This window comes from Callithrix jacchus, chromosome 4 (genome assembly GCF_049354715.1).
Source record: "Callithrix jacchus isolate 240 chromosome 4, calJac240_pri, whole genome shotgun sequence".
NCBI lineage: Eukaryota > Metazoa > Chordata > Mammalia > Primates > Cebidae > Callithrix > Callithrix jacchus.
The window spans coordinates 68970908-68984833 of NC_133505.1; the positions used below are offsets into that span (position 1 = coordinate 68970908).

The following is a 13926-nucleotide window of genomic DNA, read 5'->3' on the forward strand; positions in this document are numbered from 1 at the left end:
CAATTTAAGAATCTATTAAAATGCATCTATATTATTAAAATGAAAATAATCAAAATATCTATATGAACACAGCCTGCATTTTACCCAAGTGTAATCTAACACTTTTTTCTTTCTCTGTAGGAGATGACTAATACTAATAGAGTTGTAGCTATATGCTAAGCACTGTGGAGGCCTCTTTATTTCATTGATTCCTTCTCATACTCTTTTTGGAGGTGTGCTAGGAGGGTCTTTGACAATTCTACTTCTCAGACTATAGGGCTTTCTTCACCATTTGCCTTGTGATATTCCTTGGCTACCATAAGAACATTGCCCTAGAAGGCTTGCTTTTTTATTTTTCTTAATGTAAACTTTACAGATTTTATCAAGTGGAGGAAATGAAATAATGAGCTATTTTCTGATCTTTGTATCTTCCACTGTGGTCATGAGAATTTTGACTTGCTTGTCACCGATAATATTTTGATTATAAACTAAAGGAGTCTTTCTCTTAGTGCCTCAAATTGGAAAGTCAAGTTTGTGGTTGGATCTCATCATTGTCAATCATCTCAGTTTAAAAGATGGTGGGCAGACCTGCCTGAGGGGAAGTAGCAAACAAATCCTATTTGTGCAAATTATTTGTAAACCAACACTATTTTTGTCTGCCTTCCTAGAATAGGAAGCGGGGTATTTATGACTCAGTATATACAACATTTTGAGGGAGGAAACTTCAAAATTGGGAGCTAAAAATTCAATGTATGTATTTTCTACTTATTAATGCTATCTTGAATGGAAATGAAAAAAAGAACTTTACTGAAAAAATAACCTCGTAGATATGTCTCTTAAAGTTTTGAGCTTTTCACTCACTGCTTTATGAAAATTAGTAATAATTTAGGACTTGACAAGTAGAATGAAATCTCCTCAGACTTTGGCCAAAACTTCCCTGAGAACAGAGATTCTTAAATATCTCCTTTTCACACATGAGAAACCTGATGTTCAGGGGAGTTAAGTTACTTGCGCAATGTCCAAGGTTAGAAATGGAAGTTGTGTCTGTTTCTTTCTACTAAGGCTTAGCTGCCATATCTATTCCTTTAAATGCTCAAAAAGCTTGATGTTCATATAAACTTCAGAATTATTATATATAATTCACTTTCTGAGTTTTACTTATAATTGAGCAGGTTGTATTGAAGAGCACAGAAGACTAGACAAGTAAAATGTGTGTTTCCAGGAATCATAGCTAGTGTCTACTTATCTTTTACTTTTTATGATTATTGTAAGTTGATAGAGATAGAGAATCTAATACTCATGTAACTACATCTCTATTAATTATCATGATGGGATTGAAAGTAGTGAAATAAAGACTAAAGTTTATTTTTTTCCTATGAAGATAGCATGTGCATTGCTTACTGTGTTCTACATGGCCAAATACACCTGAAAATGAGTATTTGAAAACAGGAAAATACAGTAATAATTACTGAAACTGCCATCTACTGTGCGTTGGACCAATTCCTCTACTATTAGGAAAATCAAGGACTTGACCAGAAACCATCCCATGTGTTGTAAGGGGTTGAAAAAATGAACTTCTCTATTAGCAAGAATCAGTTTCAATGGAAGTTGGGGACTTGTTGGACCATAAAGGATTGTTGGCGTGAGAAAACTGTTTAAGTAGTTTGAACATTTGCCTGTTTCATTCAAAGTGCCCATGTGTATGGGTTTCTTTACCTTATGGAATGAAAAATGAGTGAAAAGAAAATTATACTATACTACAAATAGAAAAAATGTTAAAACAAAAAGGAAACATTTTCAATATTTGCTGGGTTAAAAGTAAAAAACACACACATTATGGAATCTAACTTGGCTATATGTCATTGGTGCACAAAAGCTAGAATTTAGTAGTATTAAAACTAGTCCATGAAAAAAGCAATTTACCAATAATATGAGGAAAAAATAAACCGAGAGTAGATTTTTTATTTAGGAGAGGTTATATGTATAGTTCTAAGTCATAAGTTACAACAGGAACGACAACTATAGCATACAAGAAATGAGCAAATAAGCAAGACTGGAGTGTATGAGAAGAGTAACTGAACATATTGTCCATCTTGCAAAACGTGTGAACCACCATTTTTGGTATAATATTTTAATGAGTACTCTGGATTCTAGAATATTCTAACTAAATTGTTATTTTATAGAATATCAAGGTGTATCTTTGGTTAACTTTGTGTTACAATTCTGTGTGGATGTCACCCATTTTATGGCACCTTTAATCAAACCTTCTAGGCTTCCTGTAAAAATGATCTCATTACTCAGACTATTCCAATATGTATGTATATATATATGTATGAATGTACATATGTATGTATCTATCTATCTATCGTCTATCTATACATGCATTCATTTATCTTCATCTGTCCTCTGTCTATATGATCTATTTATATACATCCACACACCCACACACATTTTGGGCTAATCTATTTTCCAAACTTTCACTGTTTGAGCCTTAAGCATCAAAGCTGTGGCTTGCCCTATTGTTAAATTCACTAGCCCTTATGTTACTTGTCCTATTACTTCTTTCCATTTCTAAAAGCTATCCCTTTGGGAGTTATAAAGGTACTCATCTTGGTTAATTTTTGAGTACTTTGCCTTTCACTAAGGAGCTATTCTTCGAAAACCATCAGTCAGTTTTTATTATTGCTGTTAAATTTAAATGTTAAATATTTTTTTTTTTTTTTGCTAAGCACGATATGATGGGTGCTAGACACTCAACAGGCATGGTCACTGATGGTCTTGAAAGACAATCAGGAAAGGCTTCCCTAAATTAGCAAGATGAAGTGTTAGCTTCTGGTGTGGAGGGGAAGATGAAAGCATTTTAGGCAGAGAGAAGCAACACAACATCTCTACTCCAGGAAAGAGTGTGGCTTAGTCTAGGAAGTAAGAAATACCATTTCTTAAAGATCAGAAGTGATCCCTAACGTCATTATGAGAGACTAATTTATGTAAGCCAGATACAAAACTTCATCTTATTATTTCATAATCAAACATTTTTTCCAGTAAACTATTATTGTAACCTCCAAATGTCTTCCATTTATTAGCAATTTTAACTTTTGGAGAGTTAAACACAAGTAGAATTTCAGGAGATATAGGAATAAAATGTTTATATTAATATGTCTGATAAAGTAATCTAGAAGTATTAATTTTTTTATCACACATATAAATATATTACAATAACACATCCAAATAATATAAAGGTGGATATAGCACAATTGGTGATTGGCTCCTGTACTCTTTCTATCCCAGCCTCTGTTTCAAAAATAGGGAAGAGTGAGCTAAAGCTTCATCTTCTGGGTGCTGAGTGAGACAGGATAGAGAAATAGCATAATCCAGTCTCAGGAAGCTAGGATATGGCAGGTAGTTCCTTATGTCCCTTTATTTTCCTGGCTTAATCTCTCCAGCTTCCTTAACTAGTAATTTCCTGGATTCCCTAATGCTGTTCTGGATCCCATCCAGGGATTAAAGAGAAGATAGCTCAGACCTAGAAATACCCTTATTCCTTAGCCACAGCCCAGCTTGGGAGCACCCACAGATTGCTGCACTCTCTCGGAGGCACTACTATAAGTGGTTAGGACATTGTTTCTTCTTACTGTTCTTACTAGACTTGGGGCCATTTCTTCTCTCAAATTTCCCGCTGGAGATGATGGTCTTGTGATATTCCTGAGAGTTTTGTGTGAGATGGAAGGTACAGAAGGGAGAGGCTCACAGAGATGAAGTATGGATCTGGAAATGAGTTATGAACCTAAGCTCACTTGACTTAACTGCATTTGGCACAAAACATCTAGAACATCTAGACAAAGCAGACATGGAGTTTAGAGTTAATAAACTAAAGCAATACTATAAACAAAGCTGTGTTTTTTGTACTACTCAATTTTAAATAGTAGTCTATCTGTAAAGTATAATGTCAAGTATACTAGAAAAAGAAGACAGTGGATTCAAATTTTATTATACGTACTTTTTTACTTTCCAAAAAGAAAACTGACTTTGAAGTTCCTGATTTTATTTAAATTTGTGGACAGCAAAATGATTTGAAATTCTGCCTCACCTCGTTCACAGTAGATTCCAGTGGTTCCTAGAGGACAGTAACAGGTGTATCCATGAGGTAATGAAATGCAGGTTGCTCCTCTGCTACAGTTGTGTGGAGGGTCATGTTCAGGATCACAGGTGGAAACAGTTTCTGTGCAGAACGCTCCTTTCCACCCAGTGGTACAGTTGCAGCTATTGGTTGAGAGAGAAAGCCACATGGTTTGAGCACTTGTGCAGAGATGGATACACACTATGTATTGCCCTGATGCTAACATATCAATTTTAACTGAAGTTCCAAGAGATCAAAATTAATTGTGTTTTGGACAACTAAGATCTACATTGTCAGAGTAATGAGTTAATAACTGGTTGTAGGATTACTGACATCCACATCAAAGACTTTAAAAGATTCAGAGTGGAAAAATTGAAAGAGAATTTTTTGAGAATTGTTTCTTTGGACAAAATTGCATTGTAAGTCTCTCTTCCAACTCCTATACCAGCACCCAGAGAAAAAGCTGTGCATGGTGTTGCTGTCTCCTAACCTCAAGCCTTGTGAAAAGAGATTTAGCAGGACCACTTGGACAGCTTGCTATGTGTTCTCTGGCATTGGCAAACTCACAGGCTCAGCTCCTGTGGTTGCAGAAGGAGCTGCAAACATGCTGGAGACAAGTCAAATGTGAGTAAATTCCAGGAAAGGGATTCATAGTCAGGAACATCAGCTTGAGGACATGTAAAAATGGATCTTGACCAAGAGGTTTCCTGCTGGCTAAAGATACCTTGGCAGTAAGAAGTTTCTTGCTGGAGCAGAGGCTGAGGGGGTAATGGAGAATACTCAGCTGAAAGAGAGACCTTGTCTGGGTTGAGAGAATGATATTGAGCGGAGTGCAGCAGAAAACTTTCTGATAGACCCATCAAAGGTAGAGTTGTCAGATAAAACACAGACCATCCAGTTAAATTTAAACACAAGATAAACAATGAATAACTTTTCTTCGTAGAAGTATGTCCTGATATGATTTGGCTGTGTCCCCACTCAAATCTCATCTTGAATTGTAGTTCCTGTAATCCCCACGTGTTGTGGGAAGCACCAGGTGAAGAAAATTGAATCATGGGGGGTTTTTCCCATCCTGTTCTCATGATAGTGAGTTAGTTCTCACGAGATCTGATTGTTTTATAAGAGGCTTGCTTCTTCGTTGGGCATTCATTCTTCTTCCTGCCACCATGTGAAGAAGGAAATGTTTACTTCCCCTTCCACCACGATTGTAAGTTTTCTGAGGCCTCCCCAGCCATGCTGAACTGTGAGTCAATTAAACCTCTTTCGTTTATGAATTACCCAATTTCAAGTTTGTCTTCATTAGCAGCATGAGAATGGACTAATACATGTCCCATACAGTATTTGAATTTTAAATAAATAGTATTTGCGGTATCATTATTATATATCTTGTTGTTATATATATATATATATATTTGATAAATTGTTGTTTGTCTGAAATTCAAATTTATCTGAGCACCCTGTGTTTATTCTGCCCTTCTTTCCCTCCCTCCCTCCGTGCCTCCCTTTCTGCCTTTCTTCCTTCCCTTCCTCTCCCCGCTACCCCCCTCCTTTCGATCCTCTTCTTCTGGCAACACTATACTAAGGGGTACATGAGAGAAAGGGTTAATTTAAAATTCCTGTCAGAGCCAGAGAGTAATAAACCATCAAAAAACAGTGCCAGTCTAAAAGGCACATTCTAGAATGGGTGTGAGGTGTGTCAGAATCTGTTAAGCTGGAGAAAGACAGCAACTGATTATACCTTCCCAGACTTTTTATTCATGTCGTGGATTATATATGCTTGTTGCATCTAAGTTAATATTGTGCAAAAAAAGTTTGGAAAATTGTATAGGGTTTTCAAAAATGGAGACAAACAAAATACTGAATTAATCTGCTACAAAATTACATATTTTGAAGATTATTTTTGAAGATCAGAGTATAAAATGTATAAAGACCTCTTATACAAAAAATAGAATGAGTAAATAATTTCAGAAATGAAATTAAACTGTAGTAAAAATTCTTGTTAAGGAATTTTTTTAGCAAGAATTAAAAAAAATTAAAATTATAGTAAAAATTCTTGTTAAAGAATTTTTAAATAAACAAGACTGTCATCACTTTTAAAGTTGGCGATTGCACCATCTAGTGGTTTTCTATCTACTAGAAAAAAGCTTAACAAAATTATTCTCATTGCCTTATAGACAGAACTCACAATGGTGAAATATTTATTTTATTTAGTTCACTTACACTTTATTGTGTATATTTAAGGTATATGACATAGTGTTATGATAATAAAATACTTGCTTGGATGTTAAAGTAGATAAATCACCTTAAGAATAATATAATATAGGTGCTAAAATCTTATTTGAAAAAATAACAAATGAATCAGAGCCTCATATAGTTTCTCTCAGAATTTTTAGATCTGAAACACTTAGCTATATGTTTAATGTATAATTAATTATATAATTCTCATGGGAATAATTTCGTGCAAAGTCAGATTTTTCTTTTTGTCCCTTGGTTTCTTTAGCACCCTGTGAAATATAGATAACAAATTTCAAGCCTTTATTAGTTATTCTCTACTTTGGTGATATTTTTCTAACCCTTGATGTTAATTAATTAATATTTCTTCCCTTAACCACATATACTACTCTGCCCTGAGGAAGAGTAGATTTTGAGAAGTATGTGTGTGTGATAACCAAAGTAAAAGCAAAACAGAGTGGTAGGTATTTATTTAAAGAATATTTATCAGTATTTTTTACAGGCTAGGTGTCTGTGCTTATCTTAGGACTGAGTGTAGTACTATGCTTGGTACTGAGATTCCGCAACACAGGAGGCTCCATTTTTGACCTCGTGGACTTCTCTTTTTTAGAGAAATCAGATTAGTGAGAAGACAATATTAATAAAATGGGACAAGTGCTAAAATGGGTATTATGGGAGCCTGTGGGATGAACACCTAGGTAATTTTAGTGAAATACTTAGGAAAGGTAAGGTTTAGAGAAGGCTGCCAAAGTGATGTTTGCCCGTGTAAATTGAGAGGAGGTGTCAAAGGACTTTGAATGACAGGCTGAAACAGTTCATTTTTTTTTAAAGCTATTTACTTTTTGTGGGTACATAGTAGGTGTATATATTTGTGGGGTACATGAGATGTTTTGATGTAGGCATGCAATATATGATAATCATATCATGCAAAAAAGGATCATATCATCCTCTCAAACATTTATATTACAAACAATCCAATTATACTCTCTTAGTTATTTTTAAATGTACAATTAAATTATTAATGACTATAGTCACCTGTTTTGCTATCCAATACTAGTTCTTGTGCATTAATCTCACTACTTTTTTAACCATCCCACCTCCCTGTTGCCACCCCCTTCTCAGCCTCTAGTAATCATCTTCTACTCTCTATCTCCATGAGTTCAACTATTCTGATTTTTAAAGCCCACAAATAAGTGAGAATATGCAATGTTTGCCTTTCGGTGCCTGGCTTCAGTTCAACTTTTAAGTGACGGGTGTATAGAAAATAACATGAATAATGCACATTTTAAGAATATTAATCTGTTATGTGTAGGATGACCACATAGTGTAACAATAAGCTCTCTGGTGATGTAATTTTAATCTTAGTGAGATCTTAGCATATTTTTGCTACTAAACAAGGGGCTGATGACCTTTTTCTGTAAAGGGCAAGGCAGATTACAGTTTTGCTCTGTGGGCCATATAGATAATGTTGCAGTAACCAAACTCTGTCATTGTTGAAAGCAGCCACAGAAAACACACAAATGGATGTGGCTGTATGCCAATAAATTTTAGTTACACAAATAGGTGGTCGGCCATATTTGACCCATATGCCATAGTTTTCTGACCCCAGCACTCTAGACCGTTAATTCCATGAGAGCAGAGATATTTGTTTTTTAGTATTGTCCCAAGACCCCAAGAACTTCTTGGTATATTGTAATTTTTTATTGACTATTCAGGGAATAAACACATAAATGAATAAATATAATAGGTAATGGGTGGGATAAGAAAGCAGATGGAGGAAAAAGTCCTGAATAGGAAGTGGCTGTGGGGATGCAAAGGTTGAAGTAGATGTGAGAGGTGTTTTCAGTGCTTTGGTAAGTGTGCTGGTATGAAAGAGAAAAAATTATAGTAATGACAAACATTATTTGAGGCTTACCATGTGCCAGGCACTCTTCTAACCTTTTTGGTTTTCTCTATAACCTTATAAGAAAGGTACTATTATTGTCCTCATTTTGCATGGAAGAAATCTGAGGAACAGAGAGGTTAAGTCTGCTAATGAGTGAGGAAGTCCACCCTTAGTCACCATTTTATGTCTCCCATTCCTGTGGAAATGTTGGAACCATGAAAGTGCACCATGTTGTTAGTGAAATAGGGACAACTGGATAACAATATAGTAAAGGGAAAACATAAAGAATCCACTTTTATAGGCTTTATTTCTGGGGTACAAGGCTGGTTTAACATACACAAATTGATAAATGTGATTCACCACATAAATAGAATTAAAAGCAAAAACCCTATCATGACCTCAATAGATGCAGAAAACGCATCTATTTTTTGATAGATAATTTGATAAAATTCAACTTTCTTTTGTGTTAAAAACCCGTAACAAACTAGACATTGAAGGAAGATACTTCAAAATAATAAGAAAAGTCTACAACAAATCTACAACCAAACATCATCCTGAACAGGTGAGAGATTGAACCATTCTCCTTGAGAAGTGCAACAGACAAGGACGCCCACTCTCACCACTCCTATTCAACACAGTAATGGAAGTGCTAGCCAGAGCAATAAGGCAAAAAAAAGAAAGAAAAGATATCCAAATAGAAAGAGATGAATTCAAGCTATCTCTCCCTGCAGATGATATAATTATATACTGAGAAAATCCCATGGACTCTGCCAAAAGGCTCCTAGAACTTATAAACAACCTCAGTAAAATTTCAGAATACAAAATCACTGTACAAAAATCAGTAGCACGTCTATACACAAATTACATTCAAGCTGAGAACCAAAGCAAGAATGAAATTCCGTTTACAATAGCCACAAAAAGAATAAAGTACCTAGGAATACAGAACCAAGGAGGTGAAAGATCTTTATAATGAGAATTATAAAACACTGATGAAGGAGATCAGAGATAACATAAACAAATGGGAAAACATTCCCTGCCCATGCAAAGGAAGAATCAGTATTGTTAAAATGGCAATACTAACCATAGCAATTTACAGATTCAATGTTATTCCTATCAAACTACCAACATCATTTTTCACAGAATTAAAAAAATTCTAAAATTATTGGAAGCAAAAAAGACGTTAAATAGCAGAAACAATCCTAAACAAAAAGAACAAAGCCAGAGGCATCACACTACCTAATTTCAAACTACAAGCCTACAAGGACCAAAATAGCATGGCACTGGTACAGAAACAAACACAGACCAATGGAACTGGACAGAAAACCTAGAAATAAAGTTACACTCCTAAAAGCACCTTATCTTCAAAAAAGTCAATGATAACAAGCAATGGGGAAAGGGCTCCCTATTCAATAAATGATGCTGGGATAACTGGCAAGCCATATGCAGAAGATTGAATCTGGAACCCTTCCCTTAACTATATATGTTATGAAAATTAACTCATAATTAAAGATTAAAGACTTAAATGTAAGACCTAAATGAACAAGAACCTTAGAAGAAAACCTAGGAAATACCATTCTGGACATCAGGCTTGGTAAAAAATTTACAACTAAGTCCATAGATGCAATTGCAATAAAAACAAAAATTGACAAGTGGGACATAATTAAACTAAAGAGCATCTGCACAGCTAAAGAAACTATTAACAGAGTTAACAGACAACCTACAGAATGGGAGAAAATATTCACACACTACACAGCAACAAAGGTCTAGTGTCCAGAGTCTATAAGGAAATTAAACAATTCAAGAAGCAGAAAACAAACAATTCATTAAAAAAATGGGCGAATAATGTGAACATACACTTCTCAAAAGAAGACATACATGAAACCAACAAATAGATGAAGTAATGCTCAACATCACTCATCATTAAAGAAATGCAAACCAAAGCCACAATGAGACACCAACTGACACCAGTCAGAATGACTATTATAAAAAGTAAAAAAAAAAGACAGTCATTGGTGAGGCTGCAATGAAAAGGGCACACTTACACCTTGCTAAGCGGGAATGTAAATTACTTCAGCCACTGTGGAAAGCATGGAGATTTCTCAAAAAGCTTAAAGTAGAACTACCATTCATCCCAGAAATCCCATTACTGGCTATATACCCAAAGGAATAAAAATCATTCTATCAAAAAGGTATATGCATTTGTATGTTAATTGCAGCACTGTTCACAATGTCAAAAACACAGAATCGACTTAGATGCCCATCACCAGTGTACTGGATAAAGAAAATGTGGTACATATACACCATGGAATACTACAGCCATTGAAAAAACAAAATTATGTCCTTTGTGGAACATGGATACAGCTGAAGGCCATTATCTTAAACAAACTAACACAGGAACAGAAAACCAAATACTGTATATTCTCACTTATAAGTGGGAGCTACACAGTGAGTACACATGGACACAAACAAATGGGAATGATAGGCACTGCGGACTACTTGATGTGAGAAGGTGGGAGGGAACAAGGGTGAAAAAATACCTTTTGGGTACTATGCTCACTATCTGGGTGATGAAATCGTTTGTACACCAAAGCTCAGCAACACACACTTTACTTATATAACAAACCTGCACATGTACATCCTGAACCTAAAATAAAAGTTGAAAAAAATCCATTTTTAGCTAGACTGCATTGGAGGTAAGAGTAGGTGATAAAATGGCTTTTTAAAAAATTAACCATATAGGGACATGGCTCCTAAATTTGATGATAGTTAAAGACATAAGGCAGATTTGTGAATTAGACTAGCAGGCAAAGAGCTGGGACACATGCACCTGGCATACAATAGTTACAACTACTTAAATTATTCTGAGGAATCATTGACATTATGCAGAGCACTGTTTTCTTATTTCAAGACCATTCAAAAAATGTTATATATCCGTGATTGTCAGTACAAAAAACAATTTGTGGATTCTTTTGTCTCCAAACATAAATAGATGATAGCAGAGAATAAAATGTTAAATGCTTTGGAAATGTAACAGTTCATTATGATAGTAAATCTAGAGAAAGATATTAGAATATGTATAATATTACTAATATAATTATTTTACTTCTGTGCATTTAGAATGAAACTTATTTAAATTCCTTTGCAGATAAATTGTTTAGTTCTGACTTGTCAATTTTATAGCTTAGAACCTCTATGGGTTAATTTTTTCTCATTACAATAGAAATTAAACATGAAGAATTTAGTTTTCTTGTAATTAGGCAAGTCTAAGACTGCAAGAGTTTAGTATGAACATGGATATACAAAAATTAACTGTAAATGAGATAAAGATTTAATATTTTTTGCTAAATATCATTCACTTACTAAATATTACCAAAGAGGGAATATAGAGCAGATTGTCTTTGTTACCAAGGTGAGTACGAAACAGAAAACATAATATTGTTCCCCACCCTGAGGACTTGCTACTTTATTTAGAATAATGTATTGATATAAAATATATGATATATGTAAAATATAATATTCAAAGTTTTTTAGGACTTTGCCTAAGTGTCAGGTACCATTTTAAGTACTTTGATGTAGTAATTTGTTTAATCACCGTATAAAACTTACAAAGTAAATGTTATTATCTCTCGGTTTGCAGCTGAGAAGCTAATACAGAAAAATATAGCCTCTGCTTACCCTAATTTTTCAGGTTACCTATCAAATATGGATTGTGATGCTTTGGATAAGAGAGATTCTTCTCTTATATGTTGAGGCTGAAATAAGAACAGAAAGAGAAAATTTACCTTGGGCTGAATCTGTAAAAAAGTTCTGGTAATAGATTTGTGGGTTGGTTTTATATGCATAAGCAAAAGCAAAAACACAAAATCTATGTGGTGTAATGATGAAGTCATAGGTATAATAGAATAAATGCCTGTAATTTAGGAATGGGTGATCACATGATGCAAAGGAATCTAGTTCTGCATATATGACTCATTTCTCTGCTATTTAACGGAAAAGGGAAACATAGCTGAATTATCTTCTATTAGGTCATTTGCTGTGTTGAATGACTTAATTCATATCACATTTCTTTCCTTTATGGTTTATTTCCAGTTGAGTAACAAGTTGGGAGACTAATGTGTGATATGATGAATATCATTTTACCTGCCAAAATTTGCAAGATGTTAAATGACATGCTCAAAATTTAAGCCGTTGAAGAAAGAATATACAACCAAGTGCTAAAACAAATGAACCTCATCATATACTGGAATGTGATAGCATGTTGAAACTCAACGTGCTTACTGGGACAGGTTGCTATAATAATCACTCCACCTGCTGACATTCCCCCATGGCCTTCCTTTCTTTGCCAGTGAGATACTCACCTAGGTCCTTGGTGATACCTCACAGAGTATAAGAAGGATGAGAAGAAATGACTGTTTACATGCTATTGAAAATACTGGCAGTTGTCTGTAGGCCTTATTTCTAGTTCTGTTCTCCAGGTGTAATGGCCTGAACATTTTAGTATGTTAAGAGCTAGAGTCAGAATTTCTTTTAAGGAGAGAACTGTCTTTGGGAAACGACATGAGGTGCTTGGAGTAGATGGTAGGCCCTGGTTGCATTGGGATGAACATGAGCCTATAAAACAACGTAAGATGATAAATTACTCTGCCTGAGACCAGGAAGGAAATGTGGTTTGTTTTAACCTACAGACTCAGTTGGAGCAAAGAAAAGCAAAGGACAGAAGACAAAAAAACTGGAGTGGAATTGCCATGTACTTATTGCAGTGGTGGGGAGACAAAAAGACAAGTCAGAAGTTGTTTAGGTGGCCATGACACAAGCCTTTGCCTTCAACATTTTCACCTCTCCCCACCCCCTGCAGCAATCTAAACAATCTGATCTAAAAGTGTAAATAGCTTTGTTAATTTGATAGAAATTAAAGAAGTTGATTGTAGCTTTTATGTATCTGTGATATGGAATAGTCAGTATGGGTGAAAGACAAACTAGAGATGACTTGAGAACATAAACCTTCCTTTTGGAATATTCACAATTTATGTAGCTCTCAGGAGTCTGGTAGAAAGTAACTGACATCTGAGTTATAAAAAGACCAAGAGAGAAAAGAGGTTACTCTTAAGCCACAGTGTAGGGAGGCTTGATGAAAACCTACAGTGAATTCTTACCTCTGACTCTTATTTTCCAGAGATTTAAATGGTAAAGGCTAATGTGTGATATGATGTATATCATTTTACCTGCCAAAATGTGAGCTTAGTTTATAATCTACACTCTTCAAGTAAGTTTTCCATATTTTCTGATTATGGAAAGATAATTTTCTGAAACTGTCTCAATTTTGGACAGTGGGAGTCTCTTTAAGTTGGCTCCTGTTGTGTTTTAAAATAACCATAGTTATCTTTGTTAACATTCTTGCTTTAAAGCATAAAAAGGTATCCAGGTTTATGTCATATATTTTCTCTCCTAGAGCTGAGTGTACAGTTCTCCAAGAAGTCCTTTTTTTAGTGGAAAATGCTATTTCGAGATGAGTTTTGACACTGGAGGTGTTCATTGACACTGAGTTGTTATTGTTTCTAAATCTTTTTAGTGGATAGAGCTGGGAAATTTTTTAAAAAGAGAAAGTTTTTTTTTTTTTTTTTAGGTGTAGTCTTGTTCTGTTGCCCAGGCTGGAGTGCAATGGCGTGGTCTCGGCTCACTGCAGCCTCTGTCTCCCAGGTTCAAGTGATAATCC

General features: G+C 34.9%; 1 protein-coding gene across 1 annotated transcript in view; it reads right to left on the reverse strand.

The window, feature by feature from the left end:
• Nucleotides 1-13926, reverse strand: part of EYS (EGF-like photoreceptor maintenance factor) — a 1911700-nt gene that overhangs the window by 44526 nt on the left and 1853248 nt on the right. The window contains exons 38-39 of the mRNA XM_035296026.3: nucleotides 4067-4239; nucleotides 255-258 (exon numbers count right to left, since the gene is read on the reverse strand). Of these exons, the coding sequence (XP_035151917.3) occupies nucleotides 255-258; nucleotides 4067-4239 (177 nt within the window). The remainder of the gene's footprint in view (nucleotides 1-254; nucleotides 259-4066; nucleotides 4240-13926) is intronic.